This window comes from Mustela putorius, unplaced genomic scaffold, assembly GCF_011764305.1.
Source record: "Mustela putorius furo isolate JIRA1106 unplaced genomic scaffold, ASM1176430v1.1 tig00003853_pilon_pilon_pilon, whole genome shotgun sequence".
Taxonomy (NCBI): domain Eukaryota; kingdom Metazoa; phylum Chordata; class Mammalia; order Carnivora; family Mustelidae; genus Mustela; species Mustela putorius.
This window is the reverse complement of record NW_025422005.1, coordinates 27073936-27091926: the sequence shown is the minus strand read 5'-3', so window position 1 is coordinate 27091926 and position 17991 is coordinate 27073936. Positions and strand designations below refer to the sequence as shown.

The window sequence follows — 17991 nt, the reverse complement described above, 5'->3', positions numbered from 1 at the left end:
TCTTTCCAAACACCAGGAATGCTCAGTCTTTCTAATTTTAGTAGTCCAGTGGGAATGTGGTGGTATCTCATTGTAGCTTCAATTTACACTTTCCTAATGACAAGTTATGTGTAGCATCTTATTTGCTACTTGTGTATTTTCTTAGGTCAAGTGTTTGTTCAAATATTTTAGCTATTTATAAATTGAGTTATCTGTCTTACTAAACTGTTAAGAATTCCTCATATAGTCTAGATACAAGTCCTTCAGCAGATACATGCTTTGCAAATATTTTCTTTAGGTAATGGCTTGCCTCATTGTGTTCATAACAATGTCTTTTGAATAGCAAAATTTTTTAATTTCCATGGAATCAAATTTATTGACATTTTTTCTGTTACAGTTGACTCTTTTTGTGTTATGTTTTAAAAATCTTTGCCAAAGGGTGCCTGGCTGGCTCAGTTGGTGAAGCATGAAACTCTTGATCTCAGGGTTGTGAATTCAAGCCCCATGTTGGGTGTAGAGATTACTAAAAAATAGAATCTTAAAAAAGAAAAAAACTTTGTCAAATGCAAGGTCACTAAGGTTTTCTTCCATGTTTTCTTCTGGGAGTTTTATAGTTTTAGAAGCTTTTAGCTTTTACATTTAGGTCTATGATCCATTTTGAGCTATTTTTTTTATATATATATATAGTGAGATATAAAGGTCAAGGTTCTTTTTCTTCCCCCACAAGTCTATGCAGTTGTTGAAAAGATTGCCCCCATTAAATTGTCCAGGCACTTGTGTTGAAGATCAGTTGGTGATATATATATATATATATATATATATATATATATATATATATATATATATATTTCTGTTTCATGTATCTATTTGTCTATCTTTATGCCAATACCACACTGTCTTGGTTATTACACCTTTATTAGTCTCAACATCAGGTATTGTACTGGTTATCTATTGTTGAATAAAAATTACCACAAATTTGGAGGCTTAAAATAACATACATTTATCATCTCGCATTCTCTGTGGGTCAGGAGTCCAGGCATAACTTAGCTAGATCCTCTGCTTAGCATCTCAGAGGGTGCAGTCAAAGCATAGGCCAGAGCTGGGTTCTCATCTAGAGGCTTGATTAGGAAAAAATCTACTTTCTAGCTTGTACGCTTGTTAGCAGCATTCAGTTCATTGCAGCTGTATAGCCAAAAGCTTCCATTTTTTGTTGGCTGTGGCTGGAGGCCACCGTTGGCTCCTAGATGGCCCTCACAATTCCTTGCCACGTGGGCTTTTCCAACAAGGTTAAAAGTAGTAGGAAAGTAGGGGAGGGTGCATCGGCAGAGAGTGAGAGAGGCAGAGAGAGAGAGGCACTTTACAGTGAGTCTGTTAGCAAGACAGTATTATATAACTTAACGTAAACCACAAAATGACATCCCATCCCCTTTGCCATGTTTTATTGGTTTGAAACAAATCATAGGTCTTATCCATACTCAAGGGGAGGAGATTAAACAAAGACCTGAACAGGAGGAGGTAGGAATCATGGGACCATCTTGGAATTCATCCTCCACAGGTAGCATAAGTTCTCCAACAATGTTTTTCTTTTCAAAGTTGTTTTTGGTTATTTTAGGTCCATTGCATTTCAATATAAATTTTAAAATGAGCTATAAATTTCCTTTTTTTTTAGTTATGTTTAAATCTTTTTTTTTTCTTTAAGATTTTATTTATTTATTTGACAGACAGAGATCGCAAGTAGGCAGAGAGACAGGCAGAGATAGAGAGGGAAGCAGGTTCCCTGCCAAGCAAAGAGCCCAATGTGGGGCTTGATCCCAGAATTCTGGGATCATGACCTGAGCTGAAGGCAGAGGCTTTAACCAACTGAGCCACCCAGGTGCCCCTAAAATGAGCTATAAATTTCTACCAAAAGCCTGCCAAGTTTTGACTGGTACAGTGTTAGAGCTAGAGACCAATTGGAGTACACATAATACCTTAACACTTTTAAGTCTTCTGACCCATTTTAATCATGTATCTTTTCATTTATGCAGGCCTTCTTTAATTTCCACCAGCAATATTTTCTAGTTTTCAGTGTACAGATCCAGCAAATCTTTTCATCTTTTTTTCAAATTGATCCCTAAGCATTTTATATATATATATATATTTTTTTTTTTAAGATTTTATTTATTTATTTGACAGAGAGAGATCACAAGTAGGCAGAGAGGCAGGCAGAGAGAGAGGAAGGGAAGCAGGCTCCCTGCTGAGCAGAGAGACCGATGCAGGACTCGATCCCAGAACCCTGAGATCATGACCTGAGCCGAAGGCAGCGGCTTAACACACTGAGCCACGCAGGCGCCCCAGCATTTTATATTTTTGATGCTGTTTAAATGGCATTGTTTATTTATTTATTTATTTGACAAACAGAGATCACAAGTAGGCAGAGAGGTAGCCAGAGAGAGCAGGGAGCCCAATGCGGGCTTGATCTCAAACCCTGGGATCATGACCTGAGCCAAAGGCAGAGGCTTTAACCCATTTAACTACCCAGGCGCCCCTAAATGGGATTTTTAAAATTTTGATTTTATTCTGAAGCTTTTAATCACTTAATAGACTCTTTCCTTGTGTGGAAAACCATGATTGTCCTGTCCTTGCTGTGAAGGTAAGCATGTTAAATAAAGGGCAATGTTAGCATTCCCATTTGTTCTCACTTCTACTCAAGGCCTCTTATCTAAGTCTTACCAGCAATAAAGCTGACATCTTGCTCTTTGTCCAGTTATGTGATATCCAGGTCCCTCTTTCAGTTGGTTCTGAACTGTTGTAGGGAAGAGGGTATGATTTATTAACCCCCTAAAACCTCAACATCGCCTCCATCTGACTGATGAAACCTACTTGTGTTTCAAAACTCAGCTCAAGGCTTCCTGCCTTCATGACAACTTCTGATATTCCCTCCTATGTGTTCCTGTTGCACTTCCTATGGTACATGCGGCAACATTTAGCTACTCTCCTTTTTCGACATAGCCTTCCCTTTCCTCCTCCTCCTCCCCTTCCTCCTCTAAGCATATAGAAGTCTCAACAACATGAAAAAAAAAAAAAACCTCTCAAAAGCATAAAGAAAAAACAGACTTTATTTATCTTTGTAGCCCCAGTGCCTAACACAACATCAAGCAAGCAGTAGGTATTCAATAAATGTTTGCCAAATGGGTTATTATGACTGCAAAATGATACAACTTCAGTCTTGAAAAAGGAAAGCTATACATTACGTAATAGTGAAATAACAGAATACAAAATTCTATGTGCATTAAGATTGCCACTACATAGGGGTGCCTGGGTGGCTCAGTGGGTTAAAGCCTCTGACTTCGGCTGAGGTCATGGTCCCAGGGTCTTGGGATCGAGCCCCGCATCAGGTTCTCTGCTCAGCAGGGAGCCTGCTTCCCTCTCTCTCTACCTGCTTCTCTGCCTACTTGTGATCTCTGTCTGTCAAATAAATAAATAAAATCTTTTTTTAAAAAATGATTACCACTAGGAGCGCCTGGGTGGCTCAGTGGGTTGAGCCTCTACCTTTGGCTCAGGTCATGATCCAAGGGGCCTGGGATCGAGTCCCGCATGGGGCTCTCTGCTCAGCAGGGAGCCTGCTTCTCCTCATCTCTCTCTCTGTCTCTCTGCCTATTTGTGATCTCTCTCTCTGTCAAATAAATAAATAAAATCTTTAAAAAAAAATGATTACCACTATATAGAAATGCGTGTCAATTGAAAGTTAATATTTGAAATAAATTGCCATTGTGTGTGGTATCTTTTTTAATAAGAATTTTAAAACTCTTTATTATTCTTAAAGTGAGAATTCACACACACACACACACACGCAAGGTTGTGGGTGGGGAGTTAATGTCACAAAGGTCACTGAGACTCTGAGGGCAGCCAAGTGTAGGCAGTTAGAGAAAGCAAGATTAAACATAAAAGAAACCAAATCAAGTTCAAATGACAACCAAGTCTAGGGGCCAGGAGCTAGATCAAGGAAAGAGATCACAGAGACTAGAGTTCAGAATAAGATAAGACAGGGGCTCCTGGGTGGCTCAGTGGGTTAAGCCTCTGCCTTCAGCTCAGGTCATGATCTCAGGGTCCTGGAATCCAGCCCCACATAGAGCTCTCTGCTCAGCAGAAGGCCTGCTTCTCCCTCTCTGCCTGACTCTCTATCTACTTGTGATTTTTCTCTCTGTCAAATAAATAAATAAAATCTTAAAAAAAAAAAAGAATAAGATAAGACAGAACCACTCGGAGAGCAAAACTTAGGGTGGAGGGTGTTCAAGTATTACCTCCTTAAATATCTGTGGTAATCTGTGGATTTCATGTGTGTAACATACATTAAAGAACATCTACTATGTGCCAGAGGTTATGTGCCAATTTCACAAAAATGAAAGACAAAGTATCAAGCAGGCTAAATATAAAGATACCTAGGCCCTTTTATAGTAAAAATGTTGAAAATAAAAAAAGAAAGAGAAGATACTAAAAGCAGCCAGCAGAAAAAGGGCAGTTACCTTCTTTATTAGGAAACTCCGGAGAAATAGAACTAACGGAAGATATATATATAGAGAGAGATAGATACAGGTATTATATATATAATAGGAACTATGTGTATAATAGGAATTACATATACATATAATAGGAACATAGGGCTCACGCAGTTATGGAGGCCCAAAAGTCCCACAATGTGCCCTGTGCAAGCTGAAGAACCAGTCTGAGCTTAAAGGCCTGAGAACCAGGGGCCACTGGTGTAAGTCCCCAGAATTGGAAACTCTTATGTCCAAGAATGTCTTAGCTCAAGAAGAAAGAGAGTAAAGTTGTTGTTCTTTGCCTCTTTGTTCTATTTGGACCCTGAATTTATTGGACGACACCTGCCCACATTGATCAAGACAGGTCTCTTTACTCATTCTATTGATTCAAATGCTGATCTCTTTCAGAAACACCCTCAACACACACCAAGAAATTATGATTTACCAGCTATCTTGGCATCCTTTAGTCCAAGCAAGTTGACACATAAAATTAACCAACAGAACTTCAAAGGAGTTGACAGCTGAATTCCCAACAAAACAATGGAAGATAAAAGACAATAAAATAACATCTTAGCAACTTCGCAAGAAAAAACTCATCAAACTATATATTGCCTATCAAAGTAGCCCTTCAAAAATTAGACGGCACAATTCAAAAATGGGCAAAGGACTAGAATAGACATTTCTCCCCAAAAGATACACAAAATGGTTAATAAGCACAAGAAGATGCTTGACAATCACTAATCATTAAGGAAATACTAGTCAGAACAACAATGAGATGTCATTTCATACTCATTAGGATGGCTATTATTTAAAAAACTAAAAAACAAAAAGAGATAATAACAAGTGTCCCCAGTATGGATGAAATGGAGAAATTGGAGTGAGAAATAGAGAGAGGAAATAGAAAAATTGGGACCCCTGTGCATGGCTGGTGGGAATGTAAAATGGTCCATATGCTGTGGGAAACAGTATGGCAGTTTCTCAAAAAACTACACACAGAATTACCGTATGATCCAGCAACTTCACTTCTGGGTATATACCTAAAATAGTTGAAAGCAGGGTCTCAAAGAGATATTTGTACATCCATGTTCATAGCAACATTACTCACAATAACCAAAAAGGAGAAGCAACCCAACTGTCTGCAACTTGGCTAATCAATGGTGGTATATCCATACAATGCACTATTATTTAGCAGTAACAATGACACAGCTCTGCTATGAGCAAGAACATGGACAAATATCATAACTACATAATTGAGCTAAACAAGCCCGAAACAAATGAGTACATTCTGAATGATCCCATTTATATGAACTCCAAAACAAACAGAACTACCTAGTCAAGATAGTGATTATCATTGGGGAGAATGGGCTCAGGTAATGACTAGGAAGGGGTTTTCAGGGGCTTCTGGAGCATGGTAGACTTGTGTTTTCAAATATGAGTGGGAGTTACATGAATGTGTTTGCTTTGTGAAAATTTGAGCTACATATAATTAAGATCTGGATACTTTGCTGTATTACACTTCAAAAAAGTTGTAGAGGACTGTACAGTATGGCTTCCTCCCTCTCCCAGTTTTTTCCACTTGTACATTGGATCTCATTCCCTCCTACTTGCTTCCTGTTCTCTCTCCAACATTCATCTTTTTTCTTTCTAATATTGCCAATTTTTCCTTCTCCACTGACTCCTTCCCTAGGGTGTCAATGTGCTCAAGTCTCTCCCATTCTGAAAAATGAAACTACTTCTCACTCCAGCCAACATCAGAATTCATTTCTCTCCATAATCCAAATTGTTAGCTCTATATTCTACAGATTCTTCAGATCTCTGTGGTTGGGCTTCAGCCCCCTCCAGATGTTGCTTCCACCAGAGTCACCCATGACCTCCGTGCTGCAAATTTCAATGGGCACTTTTCAGACTTTGCCTTGCTATATGACATTGGATAGTTGATCATTTCCTTCTTTGTAGCTTACACCTAAGTGCTTCCAAGATTTTTACATATACTCACTTAGTAATTAAAACTCCAGAATGTAAGTACTAGTACTTTGTACTTCATGAATGAGAAAACTGAGGTTAGAAGAGGCTAAGTAACTTGTCCGGTGTCACACAGTAACTCCCTATCCTATGTATACTTAGTGAAACACTCTTTTCCTTTAATTTCTAGGACTAGTTCTTTTTTATTTCGTTGTGCATTTCTTATCCTCCTTTGGATGTGCTTCTTCCTGTGTCCACACTTTAAATACTTGTCTTTCCTGGGAGTCCATACTTCTCATTTCTTCTTGCCCTGAATAATCTCCCTGAACACACGTGTGAATGGTTTTCATCACCACCTGTATACTGATGGCTCCTAAACTCTCCTCCAGACTGCATGCCCTGCCTTCAAATCCAATTTGTCCCAAACTGAACTTAACTTCTTCCTTCCCACAAATCACAAATTTGCTTCTTCTTCTTCTGCGTTCATGCTGTTAATGGCATTATTATATATCTGGCTATGCTAGCCAGAAACCTGGGAGTCCTAAGGAATCTGCCTTCTTCCCCTCACTCTCTATGTCCACTTTGAACAAGTTCTGCCTTTTCTACTTTCTGAGTATCTCTTGTGTTCATTCTTTGTCTCCAAATGTACTACCACTGCTCAAGTTCAAGCCTCATCTCCTTCTGCTTGGGCTATTACAATAAAACTCCCCTTCAGCAAAATTTCATCTTCAACCTATCCACAGCACTACTGTTGGCATAACAGACACCAGTCAGACTGTGTTATAGCCTTGCACCTGTGGATAAACTTTAACCACCCCCCCCTTAGGGTGCCATTAAAGTCCTGTCCTATCAGGAACTAGTGCTTGCCTCTATCATCCAACCTTACCATCCCCTCTTCCTCCCTCACCCTTTATAATCTAAGAGTACTGAAATCACTTATAGTTCATCCAAATAAGTCATAATCTCTCTTTTCTCTTTGTGACTTTGCCCATGACAAGAATTCTTAGAATGCCTTCTTCCACCTTGTTAATTTATAAAGCACATATTTATTCTTTATGGGTCAGCTCAGTCATCACTTCCTCCAAGAAACCTTCCTTTATCCCCCATCACTAGGAGAGTTAGGAAACTCTCCTAGTGATCCCATGGTTCCATGTGTATATTTCTCATGGCACTTAACTCTCAAAGCTACCTTGTTACATGTGTGGCCCCAAGATTACAAATGAACCTGTCCATGGCCAGAACTTGTGTCTTTCATCTTTATGATTTCTACTGTATAATAGGAGCTCCAGAAATGTTTGTTAAACTAATCTATTTTCTTCTCCAGTCAACTTGTGATATAGTTGCTACTTGCCTTGTCTTCCTTTGTCACTTTTCTCCTTAAATATTTGCCACTAGCTTCTGGAGAATAAAGTCAACATAGAGGAAATCAGAGCCAAGAAATGGAGAAAGAGAGAGGCATGTGGCTTGTAATGGAGCTGATCAGTCTGTGCCTCCTCTACTTAGTGGCTACACTGCCCCCCTCCACATACTCAAAGGAGTGGACACACCAGCTGGTGCACATCCCCCAGGGACTGATTCAAGGATGGACATGAACATAACACACATTGTGGGGGACAAGGTAGGAAGGTCATTTAGAATCACCTGAAACACACACACACAAATGAGATTCTCATAAGAGATACCAATCACCCAAAGGAGAAATAAAGGAAGGCATTTGGGTAGACAAAAATTGTATCTACTACAATCTATAAGGGAATAGTGTGTTTAGCAACCCTTTATCCTCTCTTGTCAACCCAGCAAACTCCTGCTCACCTATCCCCAAATTCACCACCACTGTAAAAAGTCTTCCTTGACTCCCCAAGCAGAAGTTGTTTCCCTTTCTAAGTTCCCATCATTTTGTGCTCAACCGCAGAGGGTAATAATTCGATAGGCCTGGGTTCAATTCTAGGAAACTGTGATTTAACCTCTTTGAAGTGGGCTCCTCATCTTTAAAAAGGGGATACTATTATCAACCTCAAAGGACTGTTGCTGGGATTAAAGACATCAATATAAATTGACTGGTTATACTTGGCACTCAGGTAATGCTAATCTCATTGCCTCCCTGTCTCATGCCATATTCAAATGAACTCTTTGAGGGATTAAGATTTTACTCTTCTAGGGGTGCCTGCATGGCTCAGTTGGTTAAGCAGCTGCCTTCGGCTCGGGCCATGGTTCCAGGGTCCTGGGATCGAGCCCTGCATCGGGCTTCCTGCTCAGTGGAGAGCTTGCTTCTCTCTCTCCCTCTGCCTGCTGCTCTGCTTACTTGTGCTCTCTCTCTGTCAAATAAATAAATAAAATCTTTAAAAAATAAAAAAAAATAAAGATTTTACTCTTCTGGGACATCTGGGTGGCTCAGTCGGTTCAGCATCTGCCTACAGCTCAGGTCACGATCCCAGAGTCCCTAGATCGAGTGGGCTCTCTGCTAGGTAGGGAGCCTGCTCCCTCTGCCTGCTGCTCCCCCTGCTTGTGCTCTCACTCTAATAAATAAATAAAATCTTAAAAAAAAAATGTTCCCAGCACCTAGGCAGAGCTTGGTATATGTACTGGGTTTATGATGTTTGGCAGTGGATAGATACAGAGAGGGGGATGTTGTAGGGATGGAAAAACCAACTACCTGTAGTAAAGTTAATTATACGCAGAACGTGCTCTCTGGTAAACCATAAATTCCCTGAGCGTAAGTGTCGTACCATGCAAATCTCTGCATTATTTCTGCTGTGACTCACCCTAATGTGGTGAGAATTTTTTAAAGACTTGTGACTGGATAGCCCCAGGTTGGGTGTATTTAGGGAGCTCCTCTGGAGAAGTCAGTCTTTTTTTTTTTTTTTTTAAGATTTTATTTATTTATTTGACAGACAGAGATCACAAGTAGGCAGAGAGGCAGGCAGAGAGAGAGGAGGAAGCAGGCTCCCTGCTGAGCAGAGAGCCTGATGTGGGGCTCCATCCCAGAACCCTGGTATCATGACATGAGCCGAAGGCAGAGGCTTTAACCCACTGAGCCACCCAGGTACCCTGGAGAAGTCAGTCTTAAGTATGTGGGCCATGTGCCCTCTGGAGACTGTAAATTTTTCTCAAAACTTCACTTAGATAGATCTTCCCTTTAAGAGCTATACCCAGAACCCTGATGAATCTTATAAAAGTTTTCCTTTGTGAAATTTTGCTGAGACGCTCTTCTAAAATTCCCAAATATCAATTTCTAAAGATAAGAAGACCCAGGAGTTAAAAACACAAAGTTTCTTCTCTGTTCTTTCTCACATTTCTTAAATAGAGGAAACTTTTTAAAAGCAACCATGCATGTTACCATTACAGTATACTCCATATGTATTAGACAACTGACAAGAAAAACAACTTTTGGCACAAGAATGCCAGTTTATTCTCTTTTGGACACATGAACACAAAATATCCCTGCAGGCCAAAAAAAAAAAAAAAATCGCAAAATTTATACAACCATCATCTTATCTCAACATGGGGATACCACCCCTCCCTTAATAGTTTAGAAAGTACCTCGTATTGCTAAAGACATACATCCAGTCCAAAGTTAATAAAATACATTTTTAAAACATTACAGGTCTAACAATATAGAAACCAAAATTACACCATTAGTCAAATGAACAAATGCAAACATTTCAGCCACTAGACACAGAAAGAGCATGAATGTCAATAGCAAGGGATAAGAAAATGGTTAATTGATAATAAGATCTTCCCTTTAATTTTATAAGGAAAAATCCTTGGAGTTGAAGCAGTATTGATACAATGCCCTCAGCCTCCACTTCCTTAAAATGAAAGCAGAGCTACCACCTTGCTATTGAGCAAGAAAATCTTATAGCACATCCACAAAGGGTCACAAGGGCAGGGTAGAGAGGGTGAGCCTTCTTAAACAGGGGTTGCCTTTTCCCACTGGAAGGATAGAGAGCTAAGCCAGGTAGGGAAGCTCTGACATAGGCTGGGCACCAGATCCTAAAGTATAGACCATATAGAACCTGTAAATCATCACTTTGGAAGCAGCAAATAGAATTTACAGTAAGAATGAATATGTTCTACCTGCCCAGACTCTGGCTGCACAAAGCCAGCTAGTTCACTCTAGAAACCACTCAGGCTTCAACAGCTAACGACAATAAGAAAATGTTATTGGTTCAACATTTGGATCTTCACCACTCTCCTGAGGTCCCTACTCCTTATCCCCTAATTGTTACTCTTTAGCATTGCTACATTTCAATCTTTCACACCACATGACAGTGCCTAAACAGGCTGCATTAAAAAAAAACAAACAGCCTAAATCTACTTCTAGAGAATGCACACCTCCCATTGATTGACACATGCATAACGATTCAGTCAGTCCCAAGGGGCTATCCTATTCAAATCGTCAAGCCAAATTCAAATTATGCATTCAGACTTGCTTGTAACAGTATTGCTGCAACTCTGATTCTGTAGTGATTACCGCTTCAAGATTCACCCCCTTTAGCAGGTTTTTTTTCTCTCCCCAATAATGCTAGTTCTTCCATATTTCTTTCCTTTCATCCAAAATGAGTGCATTTGCTCCCCCGTTAAAGGTACTGTTTCCTATAAAAATAGGCCTCCCGGCTTTTCCTCCACCACCACGCTGATTTGCCCCAGTGTGTAGGACTGACTGAGGTTGTACAAACTGTATAGTTCAAGGTCAAGCATATAGCCCAATTGCCGGCAAGCGAATCAGGGCTTCCTGGCACTCCACCTCACTTCCTGCTCCATACGTGCCAGGAGATGATGAGAAGTGACACTTCTGTGCGTTAACAAGTGAGCCCGAGGCACTCAAGGGCAGGTGTGGTGCCCGCTGGCCAGCCAGCCAGCCACCAAGAGTTCTTCACAACCTGGACGCCACTCAGTCCTCCTTCTCCTAAAGAAGCTCCGTTTTTCTTCCTCTTGGGTCCAGGGTGGCCATGCTGAAGGGTATTTTCTGAGCTCTCCCTGAACAAGCGTGAATAAAAGTAGCAGCCAGCCCCTCGCCAACATGTCCTGATCTGTAGTATCCAAGTGAGGTATTTGCAGAAAAGGAAAATCGTAAGAAATTAACATCTGCCATCTCTTCACTCCTGCCTGTTGTGCCTCAATTACAGAACTTGCTTTCATCCCACTATATGCAGAGAATAAGGATGTCTGCAGTCATCTTAATGAGCTACAGGACACAATATACATTATAAAACTCTTAGAGACCAGTCTCAGCAAAGACGGGTGGCGCCGCTGACCAACAGCACATGGAAATGTAAACTTCAATGTATTTACAAGCTTCTTTAAAAGACTGAAGAAAAAACAGTGCTTTGTATTGCTGGGATTTTGAGAAGGCTAGTTTAAGAGATTTGGACCGGCTAATGAGTTCAAGCAAACACCCTTCACCATCAGATCCAGTGTTCCCCCACCAGCAGTGTCCAGGCAGAGGGGGCAAAACCGTTTTCCCACACTGTGTCTGTCTCTTCCCTCAGCACCTTCCTCAGCCATAGGGACTGTGGCTCTGGGGATTCTACCCCCTTCCCTAGCTCTCACTTCTGAGGTTCCAGGATAGAAAATCACATGTCAGTAAAATCTGGGCTGGGAAACACTGGCTGGAACTACCAAGACTCTATGTAACTGTTGTCCATTCACAAAGTGTTATCTACACTAAATACAAAATGTGTTTTTTCCCTACACTTTCTCTGACGCTTGCTTTAGATCAGCTCCCCTTGTTTGGACAAGAAAGGAACCTGTCTCCTTGTGAGCGGGATCTAGAATCTCTTAAGAAAAATCAACCTTTTCTATGCAGTTTTAGTTTAGTGAAAGGAAGGAAACCCCACCAAGTACATTTCAGATTGAAAGAGAAACACAAAAATTTGCACTGCACATGACTGTGTGAGTAACCTTGATTCCCGGGAAAAGAAGTTTTAAATGCTGGTACATCTGTGCAGGTCGCAGCATCACTCAATATACCTTAAGGATTGGCAAAGCCTATCCGATAAGGAAGCATCCTGGCTCTAGCTTATTTTAAAACAAAGTGACAGGACACCAATGGTGACTATAAAACAGATAAAAATAATTCTTTAAAAAGTCATGGAAATATATGTCTTTTCTGACCAGTTTCAGAAATTGCCACATTATGATCTATAAGAAATAGCTGATAAAATCATACCGAAATCTCATCTAGAAAACTACACAGTTGGGGGAGGAAGAGAAGGGACCTTAAAAAATGCTTATTGCCAAAGTTAATTTTCTATGAGAAAAGTTTAAAAACTATTTAGATCTAACAAACCACACAGCAGCATAAAATGGGCACTTTTGAAAACTTTGAAAAATACTAAAAGCTAATTTTTTTTTCCAAAAGGGGGAAACATGAGTACTTTTACCATGGCAGTGTCATCTGTCACTGTGACATGGATTACATCTGTTTGTGCTACACATTCACAAAAGCCAACCAAATCAGAGAGCTGCTGGTCTGAATTTGCAGCCAAATATAGTGCAATTGCCTGGCAGCCTGTACTTGCACCAGCACGAGTCTGTAGAGATCAAGAAGATAAAGTAGGAAAACTAATAAAACTCTGTAAAACTTTTAAAAATTAATGCTCGTTAAAGGCATTTACAGTGGCGAAGTCAGAAATCTCCATTAAAAAGTTTATGGACCCACACAATTAAAAAGTTAACGCTGAACTGAAGCATATTGTTTGGTTTTTCTCTCCCACTTACGCAGACACCCCACTCAATGAGTACAGAAAACAAGGAGTGATCTTCTAAGACTAGAGGGATGCGGTGAACACCACAACGAGCAAAATATTCCATCGAAACCTTTCTTGTGAAGTCCTTAAGGAAGTTCAGGCTGATCAGCCTTTGCAAGATGAGGTAAAAATTCAGTCCAGTGCATCAGAAAAGACAATCTATGAGTATCTATTACTTTTAAAAAATGGCTCAATTTTGTTGATGCATCAGACAGTGCTGCGAAGTAGAGATTCAGTGCAACTATTCCGAGCTGCTCGTAGAAGACCACCTGAAGTCAACTTGGCTCTCTCTAGAGGCGGTAGGCATTTGAAACATTTTGAGGCTGCATGGGGTGCCCAGTTGGTTGAGTTCTTTTTCTGAGACTCTCAGGCAAAATACATCGTGTGCTGGGTATCATGGTGGATCTGCACTGCCTTGGCCAAGGCCTGAGGATCCCGGCCATTGCTCTGTCCTGACACATGACTGCCTTCCGCGCTGTAAAGAGAATAATGCAAAAAACCAGGTGTAACAAAAGATCACTTCAAACTTCACATGTTTCAAATAGCACAAATACTACTGGATTCAGGAAGACCTTAGGCTCAAGCTGTGGCTCCTTAAATAATTTGTTGTGTCTCTCTAACATGAGTTCACTCAACTGAAAAATACATAAATTTACTGAATGGGCTGTTGCAATAATTAAATAGAACAAAGTCTCCAAAGACCCAAATCCTTAACAGTGCTTATGTTAGGACTCCCACTGCCTACTATGTCTAGCTAATGCTTACTTGTCCTTTAGGCTTCAGTCAAAATGTCATTTCTCTCAAAGGAATCTTTCACTTCCAAAGTTCAGGTCAGAGGCACCTGAAACATACTTTCACAGAATCCTCTACTTTTCTTTCATGGTACTAAAAAGATTGAAATTAAATTTTTTTTAAGATTTTATTTATTTGACAGACAGAGATCACAAGTGGGCAGAGAGAGAGAGAGGAGGAAGCAGGCTCTCCGCGGAGCAGACAGCCCAATGCGGGGCTCGATCCCAGGACCCTGGGATCATAACCTGAGCCGAAGGCAGAGGCTTTAACCCACTGAGCCACCCAGGCGCCCCTGAAATTAAATTTTTTTTAATTTTTATTTTATTTTTTCAGTGTTCTAAGATTCATTGTTGAAATTAAATTATTAATTGGATAGTTATACATTCCCCCCCAGGAAATGTAAACTCAAAGAATGCAGTGACTATCTTACTCACCACTGAACCCCTGGTGCCCACACGTAATATAGTCTCAATAACCATTTGTTGAATGAATTCCTCAGCCTAGTATAATGCTGGAGCATACTATGTTGCTGTGCAAATGTTACTGTGCCAGGAATCTCTTCTCATTTCCTCACTAGCTACATGACCTTGAGGAAGTAACAACTCCTTCAAACTTTGGTCTTTTATGATAATAGTAACAACTTCTGAACATAACTCTTAAGGGTTCCATAGGATATAAAGGGCTAGGTAAATTGTAAATCACCAAACCTCTTCTGACTTAAATTATTACTTTAGCTATTTAATTATTTTACTAATTAAATTATTATTGCCCTTACCATCTAAGCTCACCATCTTAGTCGTCTTTAACTTCATCCTCTTTTCCCACTCATGCCCAATTAACAGTTAAGGGCTATTTTGGCCCCAAAGTAGCGTTTCACATTTAACAAAGAAAACCTGCTCTAACACTTTTCCAGCTTCGTGCCTGCTGTTCCCCTTTCATACACTCCAGCCAAAGAAAACTTGCTATTGTCTAAACATATCCCTTGCTTTCTCTTTATAGCCATTGTTCCCCTCTGCCTGGAAAATCCTTTTCTCTTCTTTCTAGAGCCAAATCCCACCCATCCAGCAGTGAAATCTTCTCTAACAACCTTCCTTCTGAAGTCCCACTGCACTTTCACCTATACTGCCTTGGGCTAATTGTCAGTGCTCTGTGTGCCTCTATTGTCTGCCACACTGAAAAAGAAAATCCCAGGAAACATGTCTTCCTCATCTTAGTATTTTTAGTACCTAACACAGTGCTGGGCACACAGTCAATACCTAATAAATGTGTTGAATGAATGAATGTATATTACAGAATGGAAGGTATAAAGCCACAGCTGGGCATTTTCCTTCATAGCGTATTTTCAACCCTTACAGAAATAGACTTGCAATGGAATGTCTACTATTTAGCAGCTGAATTCAGACTTGGGGAAGAGCCCAGAAACTGCTACTCTTCACAGATGGTCATTTGGAAAAGGAAACTAATGCAGGGAGCTTATTTGGCTATTTAACAGTGCTCAGTAACAGGTCAAAATGTCTGATGCTTCTGAGATCCCTATTTGGGGGTGAAAATGGTCCTGGCACCTCTCCTCTGCCACACACATGCCCCAGATTCACTCTGGTGCATTCTTCCGAACTGTACTGAAAACAAAGTGAGCGGTGCAGGACTTTCCCTCCCATGAAGCAGAATCCACGGGTCTGTGACTGCTCTGATTGGAGCCAGGGCACTGTGTGGGCCACTTCTGAGACTGCTCAGGACCTGAACAGAACCGAATGCATTTCACTCTATGGGAAAATCACAGGCAGCTCCAAATTAGACTCTTTTTCTTGGGCAGATGATAGACACACCATGCAAATATGAGCAAACCCGAGCACTTCTTGGACCAAAAGTCACATTATAAGCTCTCAAAGGCACATTCATTTTTATTCACTTCTTGAAATTTAAGCCCTAAAAGAAGATTCAGCTCTTCCTAAAAGTTTCCTGTAGTAGCTCATTTTTTTTAAACATGTTAATTCAGACAAAAAGAGATTCCACTGTGCCTGAGAAACTTGCCTGTCATGATCTTTATCCACCAGATGATACCGTGCCCTAAAAGCTACAAGCCGGGCATAATATGCAGGGGCTGGAATGGAGACTGAGCGCGTGCACCGCACATAGGTGTGACAGAGCTGATAAGTTAGTAGCTGGAGCTCATCTGCGGTGAAGCAGTTGTCATCCCACAAGACCTGGTAATGTGAAGGACGGCTGGTTCCCTGGAGAGAGACTTTTATGATTAACACATTTCTGACACGGGTTGGCTATCTGAGAGAAGAACTGAAATCCACTCCTTAAATTCAGAAGTACTCCTGCCTAGCACACCTACAAGCAGATACCCAGACCAAAAGATAACAGTTCTGGAATACAAGCACTAAATTAACCAAGTGATGCACAGTGTTGAATAACAAGTCTAGTCAAGCCAGTTGTTGCATTTGCAAACATCTCCCTATTAAGTCAAAGGTCTGAAACGGTTTCCAAATTACCTGAATTCCTGCATGACTACAGAGGTAAAAGTCGAACTCGGATGGATGTGTGATGGTGCTGTCCACCGTGGTGCCTGCTGGTACATTGCCACTTTTCCCCACCTACCAAAAAAAGAGGAGGGAGGAGTATAATGAGTAATCAAAATGCCAAGCTGGGCTCAGGCCATATTTTCCTTTTATGTACTCATTGGTAACAAGTTAGCAAACTGTTCTTAAGTGACATTTTGAAAATCAGTTTAATTCAACATGTTGAATTTTCTGCAATGTTCCTTAGCCCAACCACTTTATCCTTAAGTATTTTCTCAAACAAATATACTCCATGGTTTCCCTAGGGGAGTCCAGACAAAGAATTATTTTACCTGCGACTTTGGGTTGCATTGTTGTCATCTATTTATAGATGATATATTGGCATTGTTCTCAGAGAGAGAGAGGGGGAAAAAAAAGGCATTTACAATGGATAAGCTTCCTGAGAAAAAAAAATAAAGTTTGTCCCTTACTTAGAGTAAAAAGATACGCACAACTTTCAGTGTAAGTTAAGATGAAGAAATCTTTGAGTGGGTACACGAGGCTCAGCAAAACTAATTCTTTTACAGAATCAATAAAAGAAGTCACCAGCACATGCATTATCAGGAAGAGTGCACTGAAATGGGAATTAGGAAAACCAGGGTTTCAGTTCTAAGCCTAGTCTTGTGACTACATACCTTAACAAAGCGTAATATCTTTGGGTCTTAATCTGACCAGCTATAAAACTAGGTGATGATCCCTTACACTTTAAAATTCGAAACTGTAAGGCTCACTTACAGGAAAAATTCTAAAATCAAACTTCTAGGAAAGCAGGGAAGGGAATTTCAGAAACGCACTTATAAGGAAAGGAATTAAATCTTGCTATTTGGTTAATTTTCACCCTCATCTGCTATGTAGCAGGGTCCCATATGAAGAACTGTATTTTGTATAGAGGCATGAATTTGATGGGAGTTTATTTGGCTCCATTCTTACTACCATTACCTATAGCTTAATTGTATACCAATGTGTACAGGAACATCTATGGATAGAGAAAAGTCTCATTCCATCGAATTCAAATGTGCACTTGGGGACTGCACTGGACAAGAGGAAATGTAACTGAGTTATAGTAGTTCTGGCATCATTTCCCAGAGTGTGTTCTTCAGAAATATTAGTTCCGTAGAATGTGTTTAGATATTTCATGGTTCACACAGATTTGAGAAATACTGGGCTGAACCCAAGGTAAAAAGGTTTTTCTATTGTATGATTTCTCAGAACCTTTATTCAGTGATGTATAATCTTTAAGAGAGAGATGGAGTAAATAATATTTTCCAAACATATTTAACCACAGAATCCTTTTTAAAAAGATTTTAATTAATTTTATTTTTAAAAAGATTTTATTTATTTGACAGACAGAGATCACAAGTAGGCAGAGAGGCAGGCAGAGAGAGAGGAGGAAGCAGGCTCCCTGCTGAGCAGAGAGCCGGA

General features: G+C 40.2%; 1 protein-coding gene across 3 annotated transcripts in view; it reads right to left on the bottom strand.

Moving 5' to 3' along the window:
• Positions 1-9840: 9840 nt before the first annotated feature.
• Positions 9841-17991, bottom strand: part of LOC101680004 (argonaute RISC component 4) — a 39305-nt gene continuing 31154 nt past the window's right edge. For 2 of the 3 annotated variants that reach the window (XM_045064187.1, XM_045064188.1), the window contains exons 16-18: positions 16504-16605; positions 16037-16236; positions 9841-13688 (exon numbers count right to left, since the gene is read on the bottom strand). In XM_045064187.1, coding sequence (XP_044920122.1) covers positions 13580-13688; positions 16037-16236; positions 16504-16605 — 411 coding nt within the window. In that variant the 3' untranslated portion in view covers positions 9841-13579. The remainder of the gene's footprint in view (positions 13689-16036; positions 16237-16503; positions 16606-17991) is intronic. The other variant, XM_045064189.1, reaches the window with a different exon arrangement.